The 19,610-nt window shown below is 39.3% G+C and overlaps 1 protein-coding gene across 1 annotated transcript; it reads left to right on the top strand.

Moving 5' to 3' along the window:
- Positions 1 to 1,631: 1,631 nt before the first annotated feature.
- Positions 1,632 to 5,195, top strand: LOC120447657 (mucin-5AC). Its single transcript, XM_039629171.1, has one exon. It carries the CDS (start codon positions 1,632 to 1,634, stop codon positions 5,193 to 5,195), a length of 3,564 nt encoding a protein of 1,187 aa, XP_039485105.1.
- The last annotated feature ends 14,415 nt before the right edge of the window (positions 5,196 to 19,610 follow it).

Consider the following 19,610-nt stretch of genomic DNA (forward strand, 5'->3'; position numbering starts at 1 on the left):
CGAATGGCTGGAGATTTTTCGATCGCATAAATTTTAGTTTAAAGATCTTATATTTTTTGTGTATATTCTTTTAAAATTGGCCGCATAAAATGATCAAGGAATATACATAAATGAGAAAAGATAAACCTTTGTTTTCCATGAGTATCAATAATATCGCTTTTGAAATGTGTAATTCGAGTACAACTAGTACTTATTCCAAGAACGGTTGTCTTAAAAATTTTAAGTACGACACAGTACATTTTTAAGAACGTTCGTTCTCAAATTATTCGTTCTTCAGTTTTCTGAGTGTATTAAGTTCATACATGAGTATCTGCAAGTATTGTTTGCAATCAACTTTTGATGTTTATATTTTGCATATTCTGTTGTTTAGTTTACCTAAATGATGTGAAACACTTTATTATTTTAATCTCGAAAAATCCTCACCAAAATAATCTTCTTTTATGCAACTTTATTTTGATATTAATGGATTTGGCCTTTCAGGCTGCACTTTATATTTCCCAACTTCGTGAACGTTTGTCAACCCAAAGGCGACTGGAGAAGGGATGGAAAAAAAAGCTCAGCCAGACTGCATAAAAACATCTTTTAGACAAATAGATTTGTATGCTTTTAAGTAATTTGCAGTACAAATTGAAATTCCATGGCTAGCTTTCTACTGCAACTGCAGCTTGCAATTCTACCTTAAACTGGAGATACAAATTTCTTCAATCTCTTTATACATTTTCAACTAATTCTACTTTAATGCCGTTTTTTGTGTGCTACTCATGTTTTGTCGCTTAATTTTAATGGCTTGCCGGGCATTAAATTTCTAGCTTCATTCACGTTTATGCTCGCATTTTTATTTGTGTAATTTACGCGTCGAGTGCTGATCATAAATTGTGACTGGAACCTCGCTGTCGGAAAAGTCACGTGGGCTCATTAAAGAGCCAACAACGCCATGAACTCGAACAAGAACAATAAGTGTAATAACAGCAGCAATAAGAGTCACAAAAGGCGCACACAAAACACATGCGAACAGGATAAAATGATTTACCTTCGAAACGGAGGAATATAAAATGACAGTCACTTTTGAAGCAATACATGTGTAGAAATACTCCAGTCGGGGAAATACTTAATGAAAACCCCCGAGAAACCTTCTGCCTTATATTTTGCTAAAAATTAACCTTTGTAAACAAATCAATCTATGACGCCAAGATAAGACTTCAATACGTCATTGGTTTATCACTAGATTAGAATATTATGGAAACTGTCTTGCGCTGCTCGTGTTGAAATGGCACTTAAGAATACTAATTTAAAAGTTAACGATAACACAGAATCGAAAATCACAATCACTGAAATGAAAACGAATTTCAAAGAATTTCTAATTAAATCTAATCAAAATGTCATTAATATAAGCTATCGACGCGTTGTCAACAAATACCTTTGCTATAGACAGTTGGCCCCGTTAATAAGTTAGTGTGGATTTAAACGCGAAAGAGAACAGACCAATTAAAACATATTATAGAACAATTTGGAAAGGGAAATTGTTATGCAAGGTAAAACTACGATATTTTGCAAGTACATGGCAGTCATAAAACTTTAAATACTAATAATTGGTGTCTGTAAGTGTAGTAATTCTAATATATAGTTTATTTATGCTTTTAATTCCAGATAATAACTTTAAATCCCTGCCATGGCTTCTGGTGGTTATAGCAGTATTTTGGAGCTGGCAGCTAAATGTTTTGGCCCTGCCAAAGATCGAAACTTATCACGAAACCTGTAACAATGAACAGAGATACGAAAACCAGGTGATGTGCGAGAACAAGGAGTTCGGTGCTTTGGTTCCGTATCCGGATAATTGTAGTTTGTTCCTGGTCTGTGACTGTCTCTATCCAACGGTGAAGCTGTGTCCCGCAAATCTCTGGTGGGATAATAAGACGCAGCTGTGCAATTATCCCCAAGCTGTGGAATGTATATACTACTCAATTGAAACGCCAGAGCCTACGGATGGAACTACCCGAATTACGCCAGAACCAACATCCAGTACTCAAAAGATAACGCCAGAACCCACAGAACCACCATCTAGTACGGCAGAGATAACGACAGAAACCAGTCCGCTGATAACCAAAGAAACGTCCTCTACACCAAGTAACCCCCCAACATCCAGTTGGGATTCACCACCTGCACCACCGGGAATTTCAGATGACTACTGCCGCAATAAAGAGGATGGCTCGGTACATTATTATCCCTATGATTGCCAAGCCTATATAAACTGCACTTACGGCTGGCCGGTGCTGAATTATTGTATTGAAGACAAGGTTTTCAATAGGTACCTGGGCATTTGCGATACTCCCGATGTTGCTGACTGCGAGGAGCTGCCCATTCCCACAACCACAACAGAAATACCGCCCACTTCAACGACTGAGGAGGATGTGGTTTGCGGTCCAACGCCGGAGGGAATTGAAGAGGATTATTGTGTGCCGAAGGGAAATGGTTTCTATGAGTATCCTTACAATTGCAGTGGATACTTGGCCTGCAAGAATGGGTGCACCGATTTGGAGTACTGCCAACCAGATAAACTCTTTAATAACTGGCTGCACATCTGCGATACACCCGACTCCGTGTGGTGTGATCCCACGCCATTCCCCACAACTCCGGGAACAACCCGAAACCCTACAACTCCTTCGGTCACTACAACTCCTTCAATCTCTTCAACTCCTTCAACTTCTACAACACTTCCTTCTGATGGTTCCTCTACAACCGAAATTGTCACTAGCACCACAGAGATTACGACCACTACCCCTGGACTTCCCTCTGATGTCGATCCAAATGTTTGTAGAGATGATAAGGACGGCACTGTTTTTGCCTACATAGGAAATTGTTCCGAGTACTTGATATGTAAAGACAATCAGGTGCAAATGGGTCATTGTCCTCCTAATACGCTCTTCAATCCCGACTGGCTTGTATGCGATGAGCCAGATGATGTAGTGTGCCTGGGAGATCGCACCACCACGCCCATTACAACCACCACGCCCACTACTACTACAGAAAGAACCACTCCCACCACGACTACCACCACAGTGGCCACAACTTTGGGACCAGATCAGCTTTGCGATGGTCAAGAGTTGGGTACTTCTTTTCCCTATACGGATGATTGCAGCAAGTATTATCTTTGCTTGGGCGACGGCAAATGGACTTTGGCACCCTGCATATATGCCAGTTACTTTGATCCCAGCACAGGACAGTGTGGACCTGATGTGTCGCCCGATGCTTGTAAAGCCTCACAAGTCACCACCACCACAACCACAACGACAGAGGCCACAACAACCGACAGGGACACCACCACCAAGTCCACAACTCAAGAACCCATAACCACTGAAAGGACAACCACAACTGTGGCCCCAAAAACTGGTATTTGTGGTGGTCGAAATGAGAACGAGAATATTGCTTATCCCAACAACTGTAACAAGTATATTGTGTGCGTTTCACCAATTCCCATTGCTTTCTTCTGTCCCGATGACACATTCTTCAGTTCAAAGTTACAGAAGTGCATTGATGATTGGGCAGAAAGTGATTGTGAGGGTGATCAGAGTACCACGACTGTGGAACCAGGCTTTACTAGACCTCCTCCTGAACCCACCATGTGTACCAACAGCAGTCGGGATACTTTCCCATATCCGGATAACTGTCAATGGTTCATACGCTGTGTGGATGACTACATTTACATGATGGACGTCTGCAATTGTGGGGAGTACTACGATCCAATTACTGAAAAGTGTGGAGCAGATGTGCCTTCAGATGCCTGTCGATGGGATTACACTTCAACCACATCCACTACCAGTGAGCCGACCACGACCACAGCGGTTACGAGACCGCCACCCCAGAAAGGACCATGTGACAATGTCGAGGATGGTGCTCTTGTCGCCTATCCCAACGATTGCTCGAAATATATTAAGTGCGATAGACCCATTGCGGTGGCCTTTGAATGCGATGAAGGAGATGAATTTAGTGTGGAGCTTAGAAAATGTGTGGATGCTTCACTTGCCAATTGTTCGTTTACAACCACTGCAAAGCCATCGGAGTCCACGACGACACCAAAAGACGGGGAAGGCTCAACAACGCCTTCTGAACCACCGACATCATCATCTTCAGAATCCTCCACAGAATCATCTACAGAATTAACAACCGAATCAACAACAGAATTAACAACAGTATCAACAACACAATCTACAACAGAAGCATCCACAGAGTCAACTACAGAATCAACTACAGAATCATCTACAGTATCATCTACTGAATCTTCTGAATCGCCCTCAACAATTTCTACAACACCGGAATCTTCTACAATTGAACCAGGATCAACAACACCAGAAGGCACTACTTCTACCAAGCCGGCAGAGGGAATTTGTGAAGGCAAGACAGACGACTCTTTGGTACCCTACCCGAGAAACTGTACCAAGTATATAAAGTGCCAATATCAAATACCAGTTGGTTACGATTGTCCGGATGGCTTGGAATTTAGTCCCACGGAACTGACTTGCATGGACCCCGAACTAGCTGGTTGCAGTACTAAGTTAACCACAACAGGACTTACAACAGATGCTTCGTCTTCACCGGTAACTACTGTCTCAACAACACCAGAGGTTACTACAGAATTGCCAATAACTCCAAAGACCACTACTACCGAGTCAACAACAATACCAACAACTACCACAGAATCAACTACAGATTTAACCACTCCCTCAACAACTACAACCGAATCAACAACTCCCAAAACAACTACCACGGAATCAACAACCGCTTCAATAACTCCTGAAACAACTACCACGGAATCAACAACTGTTTCAACAACTCCGAAAACAACAACTACCGAGTCAACAACTACCACAGATTCAACAACTCCTGAATCAACTACCACAGAATCAACAACCGTTTCAACAACTCCGAAGACAACAACCACCGAAGCAACAACAGTATCAACAACCGAATCGACAACCACTGTTGCTACTACAACAACTCTGGATCCGTACACCCCTAATATTTGCTGTGGCCAAGCTCTTGGAACTTTGCTTCCGTATCCCAATGACTGCGGTCGCTATGTCGTTTGTGACTATCCCATTCCATATGCCGTGGATTGTGATGAGGGATCGATCTTCAATGATGAACTTCTTCAATGCACCTCTGCGCCCAATGAAAGGTGTCTTTTTATTGAATTTTAAAAAATATAATAATAAATCATAAAGCAACACCAATCTTTTTTTTCAGTTCTTTTTGCTGCCCCCAAAAATCAATTGGGTAAATGCACAAATGCTCAATAACTGAGAATCGCTTAATATATTCCTTACTCCTTACACTACTAGGGCTTTGTAAGTCCTTTTTTAAGTGTTGAATATGTTAGACATATACTGCCTCCTGTTTTGGTATCCATTACATGCAAACCCTTTTCCGTAATTCGTCGCAACAAAATGAAACCAAGAAAAAACGTAATTTACCACTTAACACAGTCAATTCCCCCGGCAGGTAACAAGCCGATTGGAATTGTAGAACCTCCTGGCGAAAGGATTGCAAAAGAAGACCCTCAAGGGGATGCAAACGCGCGACAGTATTTTTAGCAACAGGCTAAAAGCAGTTTCCCCTTGACAATGCCACGTCCAATATCTGCTCGCTTACAAGTTTCAGCCATTTATCGTAGCCTGATAGTGGCGTTCTTGGCCCAAAGCTGAAACCCTCGGAAGCTCGTCTAATCAGATTTGGGGTTGGCCACATAAAAACACAATTGCCAAGGAATTATCCTTAGGGTGTGAGGTGGCAGGCAGGACATATACAATTGAGGGTAAATATAACAAGCACAAGGATAAGTTGTTCAGTTTTGTTGTTGCCACTGCGGCTGTTGTTGTTGTTGTTGTGGAAATCGAAGAAAGGAAACCAAGGCAAGTTATGTATGTGAGTAGCAATGACAGTAACGACACAAAATGAACACAATTCGAGCAAATTGTTTGGCAATAATGTTAACTTAATGCGTTCCATTTGTCGCACTTGAATCGATAGACACGCGCAAAGGCGCTCCTTGGAGTTGGAGTGATTTGTAACGCTTTGATAGCCACCCAGGATAAACAAGGATTTGTGCTTGTGTGTCTATAGGGATAACCGTGGAGGAGCCCCAAAATTGAGCAACAAGTCACAAGAATATCACTTAATTGGAGATAAGCCTTCGCCTTACAGCCGAACCGATTAAATGATTTCAAATTGGGATCTTATCATTAAATACTCATAAATTAAATGCTGATTGCCTGGGTGTCGCCTAAAACTGAATCTCGATGCCAAGCTGGGTAATAAAAAAACAATTTCGCCTAGATTTGCCTTGCCAGATTTAGTTGAATCGCTGCCAAAATGAAAGGCTTGCCCAAAAGTGTAGAACAGGCCAAACACACTAAGTTGGACACACTTCTGAAAATGACTTTGTTAGACTTTTAAATATTCCTCAAGAAGCAGTTATGCATTCTTTTTTCTTCCATTATTAAAAGCTACTTTAATGCTTAGTGATATTCTTTGGCATTATTTTTTTAAGGCAATTCAAGTCCTTATATTTCAATGTATTCCCTGAAGGCGGTCTTACCTATATTGGGCAAGTGGCCAATACTTTCCAAAAGCCCATAAATGTACCACTTAGTGTATGCATAATGTGTGCCAAGAATGACGTAGCATTAGAATTTAATAGTGCAAGTTTTTGGGAGCATAAACAACACTTAAAACTAATTACAGGTTAGAATTCCCCAGTTAATTGCTAGCAAGGGCAACTTAATGGGGAGATAGATGGAAACTTTCACAAAACTCACAAATTGTAACGATATCTAGACATAACTAACAATTATCAAAATCTCAAAGCGATGCAGTTGAAGGAGAAAACATTTTCGAAGCACTCGACACATGCACATGTATATCAAATTGCCATTGCAGAAACTACGAATTTGCCTTCTTGCCTCGTTGCATTTCGTATCCGTAGTTGCATGGGGTTAGTTTATAAAACTTTTGCTGCCGCATATTAATGTGCAACTCCATCCATTTATGTAAAATGTATTTTACGTTTCCCGCGAGAATTTATACCATGTGCTGGATGCCCCAGCAGTTAGACAGACAGCCAAAGTTCAGGCCTTTCAATGTTTTCTGCCTTGTTTGTGCTGTATTAAATGGCGAAATTTCATTGCGAAAATTGGTAACTTTGAAATATTTACATTTCACTAAAATTTCATAAAAAGCTTATGCAAAATAAATGGGTATGGAAAAGCCGGAAAAGTGGTTTACTGGTATTTATGAAAACATAATCAAATGTTATGTTATAGCCAGTTTGGGGCAAATGCAACTAAACTATACCCAGGCCGACTGAGTGTTTTTTTTAGGGGCAAGGGAAAAGTGCTCGTAACTTTTAGCACGACTGTCGGTTTCGAGTTCAGTGAACTGAAAACATTTGTTTAAAGGTTTTCATTTCAGATAGAATTTAAATGAACTAAAAGTTTTACGAGCGAATCATAGGAAGAGGTATTTTTGGTTTACATTATTTTAATGATAATAACTAAATTGTTCGATTTGTACCTCAAAAGCCTTAATTATATTATTCATTGATTGACTTCCAAATCTAAAAGTTACTTAGGCACATTCCGAACTAATTTCCAAGCCAGTAGGTAAGGTAAAACCGTGCGAATCATAAATTCCCAATTAATTTGGAAAAGTTCACCTGTAATCCAATACTCCCCTTATATCACACATCTTAGCAATCCATCCACTTAAGATAAACCTCAGCCCACTTTCGGTGAGATAACAGCATGTAAGCCTTGTCATAACACGATTCGGTCATATAAAAACAAAATTCGCACAAATTTAACGCCTCCGACGGAGACGTTTAGCTTTTTATGGCCCAGCCACTCCCACTTGGAGGACCTACACCCCACCGCCCACGCAGCATTCATATTCATAAAAGGCAGCGACTCATCATTATTTGTCATGGGTGCATGTAAACAAGTCAACAAAAAAGAGAGAAAAATCATGAGTCACGCATAAAATTTTATGAACTGAGGGGTCGAGAAAGGATACTCCCGCAAATGAAGGATGAAGAAGGAAATGCGAATTCATGCCAACATTGCGTATACGCAACGTGGGGTGCGGATTTGTGGCTTAATTAAAAATCAGCGTGGGGCATTAAAATCATTTCTTCAGTGAGGTTCATTGTAGCAAGAAAAAGTTTAGCACGCATATCAAAATTAAAATGAGCTTTTTTTTCTTATTTGTCATATTAAAAAACTCGAAAGATATATTAAAACTTGGAAAATAGTAGATGACACTGATTGAATCACATATATTCAAAGCTTGGAAAAATGTTCCTAACTATGGCCCTATATTTATGAAACGCAATGTTTCCCAGCCGTAATGACTATTTTAATTTTAATGGTTTTGACAAATGTAAACTAAAATGTGGGTTTAACCCATAGTCGAATTTTTTAACTTTCCCTATACATTTTCCTTCACTGCATTCTGAACATTCCTTTGTCAGTGATTCGCTTTGGGATGCGAGACCGAAATAAGTCGCAGAAGAAAGTGAGCGGGAAAAGCGAGAGTGAGTGCCAGATTAATTAAATTGATTTCCACTCCTCCCCGTGACGAGATTTTAATTAAACCTTTTTCGATAGATTTTCTAGCACGAGAAAAAGGAGGAAGAGCTTAAGCAAACTGCACCTTTCAAATGTTTTTGGTGCTTTAAGAAATTCCAATTGCTAAAAGTTGGCGAATTGTAAATTTTGTTATTACAAGCCAGGCCAACGCTCCCACAATTGGCTTTCTTTATTGCTACCCAACGAAGTTCAGCTAGAAGTCAAAGTTTTTCCCCCTGGATGTGTGTACTCAACTCTGTGTGGAGTCGTGTGTTTATTTAATATCTATAAAATAAATTAAACATTCATATTCCGTTTATTTACTTAGGCAAATTGAGTTTTCACAGTTGACATGCTGAATACGTTGAAAAAGCGAGAAGAAAACCCTGTAGAAATTCGTATCCGCGAGTCATGCAGACGGATGGAAAACGGGCAGGTTGTACGAAAAAAAAAACAGAAGAAAAAGGATTCAAGAGTTGGCTATGTCATCCACAACGGTCTGTAAACAGGAAACGAGTGTCTGTTGCATGCAGGGAGTGACAAATGTCATGAAATATTCAAATTGGCAAAAGTGTTGCTGTCGCTAGACCATAGACCAAGACACCTTAACAGCACATAATTGGCAATTGAGTACAATATAGAATATCATAAATACATAAAACTCAACCTTTTGGGGATCAGGCGGGGGCACACAGCAAACCAACATAAATCACAAGCCCCCGGAGCCATGGAAAAAATATTTGTAAGTTGAGCAAGAACCGCAAACACTTGCCCCCAGAAGAGTACACACATGGAAAACGCTTCGTTTTCATTGTGTAAATATTTAAGCAAACAATAAAATTCGAAACAGGAGCAGGCCAAAAAGAGGGCGGCCTGCTGGCTACTGCTGTAGCAGGTGTCAAATGTTGCGGCCAAAAGGAAAAGCAAAGTCAGTTGCACAGAGAACCACTGCCCCTCTTTTCCCTTCGAAAATTTATGACAAACTCTGGCAGACACACACAAACGTTTGAATTCGCCCATATGCTTAGAATAAAAAGTAAAAAAGAAAGGTGCTATCTGGGGTCCACGACTTTCAGATACTTATTAACTAAATTTCAAGGAGTGTTAAAGTCAGCTTGAATTAATTAAATATAAAAGATTCATAACTTGTAGTACCTTTTTAATCGAGTTAACTAGTATCGAAAATTAATGAATTACCTTTAAGTCTCTCATTCATCGAACCAGCATAGCCACACGACAACCTCTAAAAAAAAGGAACTCAAAAATGGCTTTGCGGAACTTTTCGGTACGTGCCACTTCAGCGAGGCACGAAGTTGTTGCAGCTGCCTTGGTCCTCCAGTGTTCAATGTGTTTGGTGTCTCGCTTCTTTCTATTTTGTTGCTGCATGACATTAGTTGTGAGCACATAAAAAATAAATAAATTTTACACACGTCATTGGTTTTTATTACTGCAGCAAATGGGAAAAGGCGCAAAAATGATTTAGCTCAACCGGGCATTCTTCGAAATTGAACAAGGCAAATGCCCAGAACCCGTGGCATTCAATCAAGTTGAGGAAACTGCTGGATTTTAATTAGAGTGAAGAGCACCTTGAGCGGAAAAAGTTGGCAACTTGGGCTGAACTTTTCGGTAATCGCATTGCATACACGCACTCAACTTTGCCAGAATCTTTTCTCCTTCAGCGAGTATATAAGATCCATTCAATACCCACCTATATACATTTTTGGCAACGAATTATTGACAATTGCAATTCAATTTCACACACAATTTGGCCAAAAAATGTCGTTACGCCGGAAATGGCGTAAAAACTTTTCTGGAAGCTTTGCAACTGGAGCTGCAGTTGAAAAGTTTTCGCTTCGTGCAGTCGGAAAATCTCTTGACGCCACCACCTCCCCCCAATGGAAATGGTATTCAGTGCGACACCCGAAAAAGGAGTAAATAAATTTCAGTAAATATTTGTGCGTCTGTTTGGCCGTGCTATTTGGATGTCTGCGTGTGATTGAATGAGCCCCTGATTGAGATTCGAATGGTTCGAATGGAGATGTCTGCAGGGCTCGAACTCGCAGCAAGATTCTGTTTTTGGCTTGTCGATTTGAAAGAATGACTGACACACTTTATCAGTTGCTGATAAATACGTTCTCTTAGTTGTATATTGCCAAACATCGTTTCCTGATATTCCATCAACAAATATTTCTATTTGTTGTCAAAACATTGGATTTAATGGTCCAAATATAGATTTTCATATCTTGTTGAGCTCGGAATTGATAGCGCATTCGATTGGCATTCAAATTTAGTAATTGTAATTTTTTTGGTTTTTTCGCAATTTTTGATGATGTTACCCCTTACAAAAATGCGAAAATTTGGCCAAAAATTATTTTAACAGAGTCGGTCAAAAAGTGATTTGGTTGGTTAGTATTGGTAATTAGGAGTACAAAAATGTAATTCTTTTAACTTTCTGACCATTTTTAGCCAAGTTATACCGAAAATACCAATCGTAAATATTGAAATTTTGCCAAAAATCGATTTTCTGTTTTTTTGCGTAAATTATAATCAGTATTTGATCACAGCATTCAAAATAGTGTTCCAAATATGAAATGTCATACCTCCTTGAGTTCGTAATTAAATTTCCAATCGAACTGTGTTTTCAAAAAAAAATTCTATTTATTTCACATTTTTTGCAATTTTTGATGACATTTTTACAAAAAATGCGAAAATTTGGCCAAAAATTATTTTAACAGAATCGGTCAAAAAGTGATTTGGTTAGTTAGTATTGGTAATTAGGAGAACAAAAATGTAATTCTTTTAACTTTCTGACCATTTTTAGCCAAGTTATACCGAAAATACCAATCGTAAATATTGAAATTTTGCCAAAAATCGATTTTCTGTTTTTTTGCGTAAATTATAATCAGTATTTGATCACAGCATTCAAAATAGTGTTCCAAATATGAAATGTCATACCTCCTTGAGTTCGTAATTAAATTTCCTATCAAACTGTGTTTTCAAAAAAAAATGCAATTTTTTTCATATTTTTTGCAATTTTTGATGATGTTACCCCTTACCAAAAATGCGAAAATTTAACCAAAAATTATTCATGAAAATCTGCAAACAGAGGATATGGATTGTTAGCTTGGGCAATTAGCTTTACAAAACGGGTATTATTTTACATTTATACCCATTTTTAACGAAGTTATGAAAAAATCGTCGAAATACCTTTGCTGATACTTGAACTGAAATATGCCAGGAAATAATAAAAGCATATTTTTTTAGCTATTAGGTTGTAATGATATTAATTTACAAATTGACCGGACACATTTATATTGTTCCAAAAACTGAATGTTGTCTATTAAGAATTAATTTGTCTATAAAAATAACTTCGCTATTTATAACAAAAACACTCCTTAGATGCAATAAATGAGTCCTCACTCCCCATCCTACAGTAAAATCAAGCTCCCTTTTGATATGCCGAAAATACTTTCATTTCATATGCAGAACATTACTCCCCATTCCCAAGCATTTACTTAGACCAAAAAGTTGTTCCTCACCTTATAAATGCAGGTGGAACCCGCATCCTCAATTCCCACAACAAAAAAAACCCGCATACGTAGGTGTTTCAGGTGTAGCGATTTCCGTTCAACATGCATAGGAAAAGTCAAATATGAAAACTGTCAGCAGGGCTGGAAATTTATGACTCTTTTAATACAATACCACCCTACATACTTTAAAAAACATTTACGGTCGCTCAAAAGTATGCTACAAATTTCATATTAATATGCAGCAAAGAAATAAGGGGGAACCCCACAAAAAAAATACTGAAAAACTTCAGCTACGAACATTTTTCACTCACAACGAATTATCGAAAGCAGCTCAAGTTTAACGAAAGAAAATTTACTACGTGATTTTAATAGCACACAGCAACTTTTGCATGTGGAATGTGTTTGCCATGTGAATGCGAGCCCACATATATCATTTTTAAAATGACACTTTTATTGTCAAGCTCCGTTGAGTTTAGGGAATTTTTAGATTGGGCTCACTTTTGTTGCATTTTGTTTTTTTTAATGGAACTTTAAATAATTTACCTTTAAAGGAAAGCTCTTAAATTTTTGTTGAAATATACAATTTTCTTCTTATCTTTTGTAAACATTTTGAAAGAAATTTAACACCAAAGAAGGTATCATATTTCCTCCTTAGGGTTCTTTTCCTTTCAATTCCAACTGTGGACGTCGTTTTACGTTCTGTGGAATAAGATGAGTCGAGTTAAAAGGATCTGTGATTGATTAAAAAAGTACGTTCTTTAGCCACCAAGACAGATGTACAGTTTACGCAATATTTGCAGAGGAACCCCCTCACTTAACCACATCCCGGCATGCCGCTTGCCACTTGCAGTTAATTTAAGACTTTTCGCATAATTTCCGTTTGCTATATAAACACGAGGGAGCGAGACGGCCTGAGTGCGAGCAGGAAAGGGAGGGGGATAGTAGCGGCATTGCAATCGCCTTAAGAAGTTCGCTTAACAAATGTGCGAAACGTGACTTAAGCATGAATACAAAATTCCAAAGTGCATACAAAAGGGGTATTTTGGGGCGATAAAAGTGGGCGGGGGGGTGCACACACTTGGGGCCTTCGCAAAAACTTGTGAAATGCAAAGAAGGGGGGGGGGGGGGGGGGGGGGGGGGGGGGCAAAACGGATGGTAAAGAGGAATGGCTATGGGATAAATGTAATCCCTGCCTGCAAATATATTTGCAAAAATATATAATTTATTAAAAAACGTATAGCACCAGCCACGGGCCAGCAACAAGAACAAAAGCAGTAGCAGCTGCATTACACACCACCATATATGGTCTGCACCACCCACCCATCCCTGCCACCTAAAAACCACCACCCACTTGCCGCCCCAGGCACACATGAGTAATATGCAAGCAGCGCCACTGAAAAGAGCATCCAAAACTGCTGCAGCATTGGAGCTGCTACAGTGGCCCCTCGGATATTTATTTATTTATGTAAATGCAATGCTACCTGTTTTACCAGATTTCATTGGAGCAAAGTATGCTTGGGTAATTTTTTACTTATTTAATATATTTATTTATTTTATATTTAAGTATTCAAAAGTAAATTTTCACCACTTCATAATATAAAAGTGTATGGTTTGTTACTTTCTTACATTTTTCCAGGTGCATTTAGTCACTTCGTCTACCGTTCTCCTTATAATTGGGAAAACGAAACCGAATGGTTAAGGAATACAGCTCTTTTTTACCCTATATAACTTGCTTTTTTTTTACAAAGTATGCGCTTGGAAATCACAGTGTGCTGGCGCATTAGTGTTAGTGGCAAGTTGTCCGGTGTTTAATAAGCTGCCATCTGGGAAAATCGGGAAAATAAGGGAAACTGCTGAGAACATCGTTTGAAGGCAATAACAACATTTGCCATGCTCCTTTGTTTTTTTGCTACTTAAATTGCAGTTCTCTGTTGGTGTTTCCGTTCTCCAACTTATGCTATATCCTTGCAAAGGGTATTACCATTTTGATAAGAATTTAAAGGAGCAGTAGTGGCACTAAGCTATAAAGAATACTTACATATTTTCTGGTCTTTTATATATGATACATATTTTATGTTGCATATATTTAAAGCCAGCTTGAGTAGTTTTTAAGCCAGCGTATTTTGTTATTACCTTCTGCTTAAGAACTTAAAGATCTAAAAGGGTATTTCGATCTTCTGGTTGCGTTTATTTTTCTATTTTTCTACGTTTTTTGTGCGTGGGTGGTGGCTGCATTTTCCCCCGAGCTACAGAAATAAAATCCACATTGATGAAGCTGCCGCTGATGAGGATGCTCATCCAAGAAATGAAGATGATGATGGTAAAAATGAAGCGCACTTTCTCCTCCTTCTGCTGCTGTTTCTCCCACTTTCTTCGTCGCCTGCTTGCTTTTGCTGGCTTTCTTCTTTGCATTTCTCGCCTTGGGCTCCGTTTTCTTGCAGTGGAAAACTTCAAAGCAACTCATTTTGGTCGTCTGGCATTTTTACGCTGCATTGCTGTGAACTGGGATTATTAATTTTGATGTCTGCTTTCCATAATCGATGCATTTGCTTTTGTTGTTGCCGCTTGAAACACCCCATTCGCTTTGTTGTAGCTAAATTTCTTTGAAATTCCAAGTTTTCAGCCCACGGCAAAGTTAATAAGTCAAGGCTGCCGTTTTTGATCGCCAGGCAGTTGAGTTTTTTAATTGCACAATAAAATTGCAATGAGTAGAGACAGAAAATTCGTTAAATTTATTTGTGCTTTTTTATATTTAAGTCTTGTGGATTTAATTAGATCAAATATGCATTGAATTTGATAACAAAGCAGATTAAATCGCAGTTGTGAAAAAGTCGAAGAAAATTAGTTAAATAAACCCATTAATATTTCTTTATTAATAATTTGGTCCATGCCAATTTAATTGACTTTTTTTCGTTTAAAAGCGTGTTTTACTTTCGCGTAAATTCGTGTCTGCAACTCAATTGTCCCCAATGCAATAAACTTTGACTACAGCAGCACTAAAGCCCAATATAAAAAAAGGATGTCGCCGGAAGTCTTGCAAAAATGTACATATACATGCAAAAACGTCCTCCTCTTTTTAAATGTATATAAAGGATAAGAGTACATGTACATATACATATCTGTGCGGGTGGGAATCTGAAGTCCATTATCAAAGCGATAACAAAATGTTTAGTTTTCGTACCAGCTCAAAGTTTTTTCGGTATAAACTTTTCGGGAAGTGCATATAAATTGAATGTAACTTTGCACTCATGTATGCAAACAGCGACACACACAACCATACTTTTTCTGTATGTGTATTGGTGTGAGCGGGATATTTTTATACCAGTTGGAATGTTATAAAATATTTAATCCTTGACAAAATCAGTGAAGCCAGCTTATTTTATTTTGTATTTGTATATATTTATTTTAAAGTAGTGCAACTCTCAATACCAAGCTGTTCTTCCTAGTACTCAAAAACAATTTATTCTAACCAGAGACCATCATTTTCAATAAAGTCGCCTTCTAACTCTGGCCTGGGTAAACTTTGCTTATATTCCACAGCAGAGTGCAAAAGATAGTGGGTGGGTGGTGCAAAGATGTCCTTTTTATCCTGCTCCCCATATTCTCCTATCCTTATGTCGATACTTTTGATATGCAAAAGATATGAAGGGACAGCTGTTTCCTGCTCCATTTGCTTGCCGAAAACTTTTACCAGGACCAAATGCATTCCCAACTTCAACTTGAAGTTAAACTTAAGGCATGGAGCTCCAAAATGGGCATGGCACAGCCTTTAAATGCTGAAGGAGTCGAAGAACGCATCGAAACTTGCATAAGGTTTGCGTGCGAAGTTTTTTAACTTACTTTATGGCTATTAGCATTTTTTAACTACTTTTAGGTATTTACGACATCCGAAAGGTGACCAGGTGCATTGCGTGGATAACTAGGTTAAACTTTTATAGGAGAAAATATTGTAAATTGAATTTTACATGTTCTGATAGTATTTGTGAAACTTGAAGCCATATTTTCTTAAGGTTTTCAAAGTGACTTCCTTCTAACTTGAACATATCTTTCTCTTTACTATTTCTTGCAGTGCGTAACACCTTTGGTGCTCAAACGTAATTTATTTAGTCTACTTCACGCTCATAATACACATTCCCAGCGGAGGGAGGAGAAAGGGGGGCAGAAGGAGCTGGGTGACGTGGAGCATTCATGTCAGTCGCCAGGCTTAAGCCCCCCTTTTCCACGCCCCTGTCTACTTTTACTTGCAAGTGGCAAGTCGCTTGGAAAAATTATGTTGCACGTGATATGCTTCAGCAAATTCGCTACATGTAACGCGTAATGGTGGTGGTGGTGTAGGTGTAGGTGGATGGGTAAAATGCTGGAAAAGGCTACGCTTTTTCCCGCCCAGCACTAAAGATGAGTTCCACTTGGAAATATAAATTGAAATCATCAACTGGCTTTGTGCGTTTTATCAACATTTTTACGTGCCGCGCTTCAAGTTTGCGTTAACGCTGCACTGAATCTGCCACTGTATCTGCCACTGAATCTGCTCACTTTACCACCGCCGCCCACCCCCGCTTTTCACACTGAATCAGATTTTCCTCACTCTGTTTCTGGCTGCGTCAGTGGCAACTGCAAATTAAGCAATTTTCAAAGGACTTTTGGCTGCTTTTTGGTTTCGCCAGCTTAATGTCTGACTGAGTGCGCGGTTTATTAAGATAAACGATGATGAACGGTGGCTCTGTTTTACCCCCCTTCTCACCTTCGCCCGATGTCTGGGTTATGGTTATCCACCTGCAGCACTGTTCGGCTTGTTAATTGACTACTCAGCTCTCCGGCGAATCCCCATTTGCTCCCCCTCGACCACGCCCCCTGAATATAAGAGACAAAAGGGGCGGTCGAATGGCTGGCGAAATTGAAGCTGGAGCAGCTCATTCTATTAGGGCATTTGCATGCTTATCTCATTATCACGGAACACAAGAGTTCCGGCCAAATGTTGCATTTACTTTGCAGATACCCTGTCATTTTCCATACTTTTGTCGTATTTATGTTTAAAAATATTAAATAAATAAACCTTTGTCATATTTATATTTAAAAATATTCAATAAATAAACCTTTGTCATATTTATGTTTAAAAATATTAAATAAATAAACCTTTGTCATATTTATGTTTTAAAATCTTAAATGGAATTTACTTTATTATTTTTGTATACTGCACTTCCGAAATATTGTAAAAAATGTATTCACGGATTTGTGTTTATTGTGCGCTTCCCAAATGGTTCATAGTAGGTAAATAATGTGCTTAGGATTATATTTACCTTATTTTAATTTTTTTAAATATTTGTAGTTACCCTTAACCCCTGACCAACAAAATGTGCCAGTGAGGGCCTTGGATGTCCTGCAGTTGCCCGGCTACTTGGCTGTGTAACTTTTGCGCTTTTGTCGTGGTTTCCATTATCCTCTGCCGTTTGGCTTTTTGCTGCTTATAAGCCGCAACAACCCTTCCGTTTGGTGGGCCCACCTCAAAGCGAACTGCAACGGACACATTTGCCAATATTGACTGTACACAGGGGACCAACATCCAGCTGCTGCTCGGTTTATAGAATTTGCAACTGCCTCTTAGTTTTCCCCTTATTTCCGGCCCTGTCGGCCTATGCAAACAAAACGCCCTTGCTCTTTTTTACCACTCATTAGTGACAATTTTCTTGTAGTTGACATTTGCCACGCCCCTCCCCCCGCCCTACACATTTTGCGGTTGCAGGACAAAGTTTTTGTGTTTATACCGCCATCCTTGCCAGCGTCCTTTGGCCCCCTTAAAGTCAGACATTTAACGTCAGACAGGAGAAAACAAGCAAATAAAATCTGGATTTTTGTGGCACGAAAATGACGCCACATAGGTGGTGGCACAAAAAAAAAAAAGAAAAAGAGTAGAGGAATCGGTCCGGGTAGGACCTTAAATTTTTGATGGAAAACCAATTAATTGGAAAAATTAAAATCAAATATTTGCCAAAGCGCTTGAACAACACTTCACCGGAAACCTTAAAAAATTCTAAAAAAAAAAGAGCAATATACGGAATTGCACGGGAAAAAATAGTGTCCTTAATGTGGTTTAATAAATAATTGGCTATAAATTTGATTTACTAAGCATAAATTACGCTCTGAATGCACATATTTATTTTTTCTCGTATTTTTTGGTAAATTGTTCTTGAGACTTAGTTTTGGTTGAGTGTTTAAGAAAAAATATAGCTGAGCTGGTTGCTCTCTTTTTCCACGTCGGATCTAAGCGTCGTCCTTCATTTATCCTTTCTCCAGTGCGAGTGTGTGAGTGCGAGGGGGTGGAGTTGCAGGAGGGGCAGGAACCCTCAATCAGCGCATGTTGGCGCCCACAAACTCACGTGCAAACACTTTACGACAGGAACTCTCAAAGGAGCAGGAGAACTGAGGTGGAGTTAAAGGGGCATACACATCCACATCCACAACCACATTCACATGCACATCCACTTCCACATTCACCTCATGCTCATCCTCGTTCGGAGGAAAGCTGCTCTCGTTTTGAAGTGCAATTTAGCACAGCCACAGATTTTGCCGCCCTGTCCGCCCTCCAGATGCTCTCCAAGTATGCGGTAATTAATGCAATGAGGGCGGGTCGGAGGCTGATGGCTGAGTGGGTGGGGCCAAAGTTACGCTAGGTAACTTTTGGAAGGTGCTGGCCATGTCTGAGGTATTGGCCAGGTTATGCTGGTAATGGGGAAGGGATAACTGATCCTTTAAGCTTGCACCCAGGAGGCCAAAAGTACGATGATTATTTCTTATTAATTAGCTATTATTAGCGGGCATTCGCTTTACTTTTGTAATTATTTAGGTGTTTCTTAAGAATCTAAAGTTATTTTCCCTAAAATTTCGAGTTTATAATTTCGAATCCCCTTATTCTCTTTTACAACTTTGTGGGTCATTAACGTGCAGCACGGTTCAATGCGCTCCATAAACTGTTGCCACCGAAAATTGTAGTTAAAGAAAGCAGAAGAAATCTTTAAGGTTCCCTGGCCCGCCAAATGACATAAACAAACACACAATTTGCGCCACTTAGCAGCAAATGGACGAGGCCATTAATAATTCCATTTTTTCGTAAGGTCAACCGCAAAAAAGTCAAAGGGCGGCGCAAAAACAAAGCCAAAAACCGCCCAGATAATAAGGAAATATGACTTAAGGCGGAACGCAAGATGCTGCGACCTCAAAGGGGGTGGCCGTGGGTGGTTGGGGGCTTTTGGGAGGTTGGTGGTTGGGAACATACACTAGTGAACATTGCGAGACGGTCTTGTAAAACAAGCCAGCAACAAGAACAACAGAACACAAAACAATAAATTGAGCGGGGAGAAAGCCACGAAGTATGGGGCTCTCATAAACAATGTAATAATAAGGCCAACATTGTGCGAGAACTTGGCTTCGACTTGAGCTACGGAAAGTGGTTTTCCCGGACTTGCCT

Source organism: Drosophila santomea, chromosome 3L, assembly GCF_016746245.2.
Source record: "Drosophila santomea strain STO CAGO 1482 chromosome 3L, Prin_Dsan_1.1, whole genome shotgun sequence".
Lineage (NCBI taxonomy): Eukaryota > Metazoa > Arthropoda > Insecta > Diptera > Drosophilidae > Drosophila > Drosophila santomea.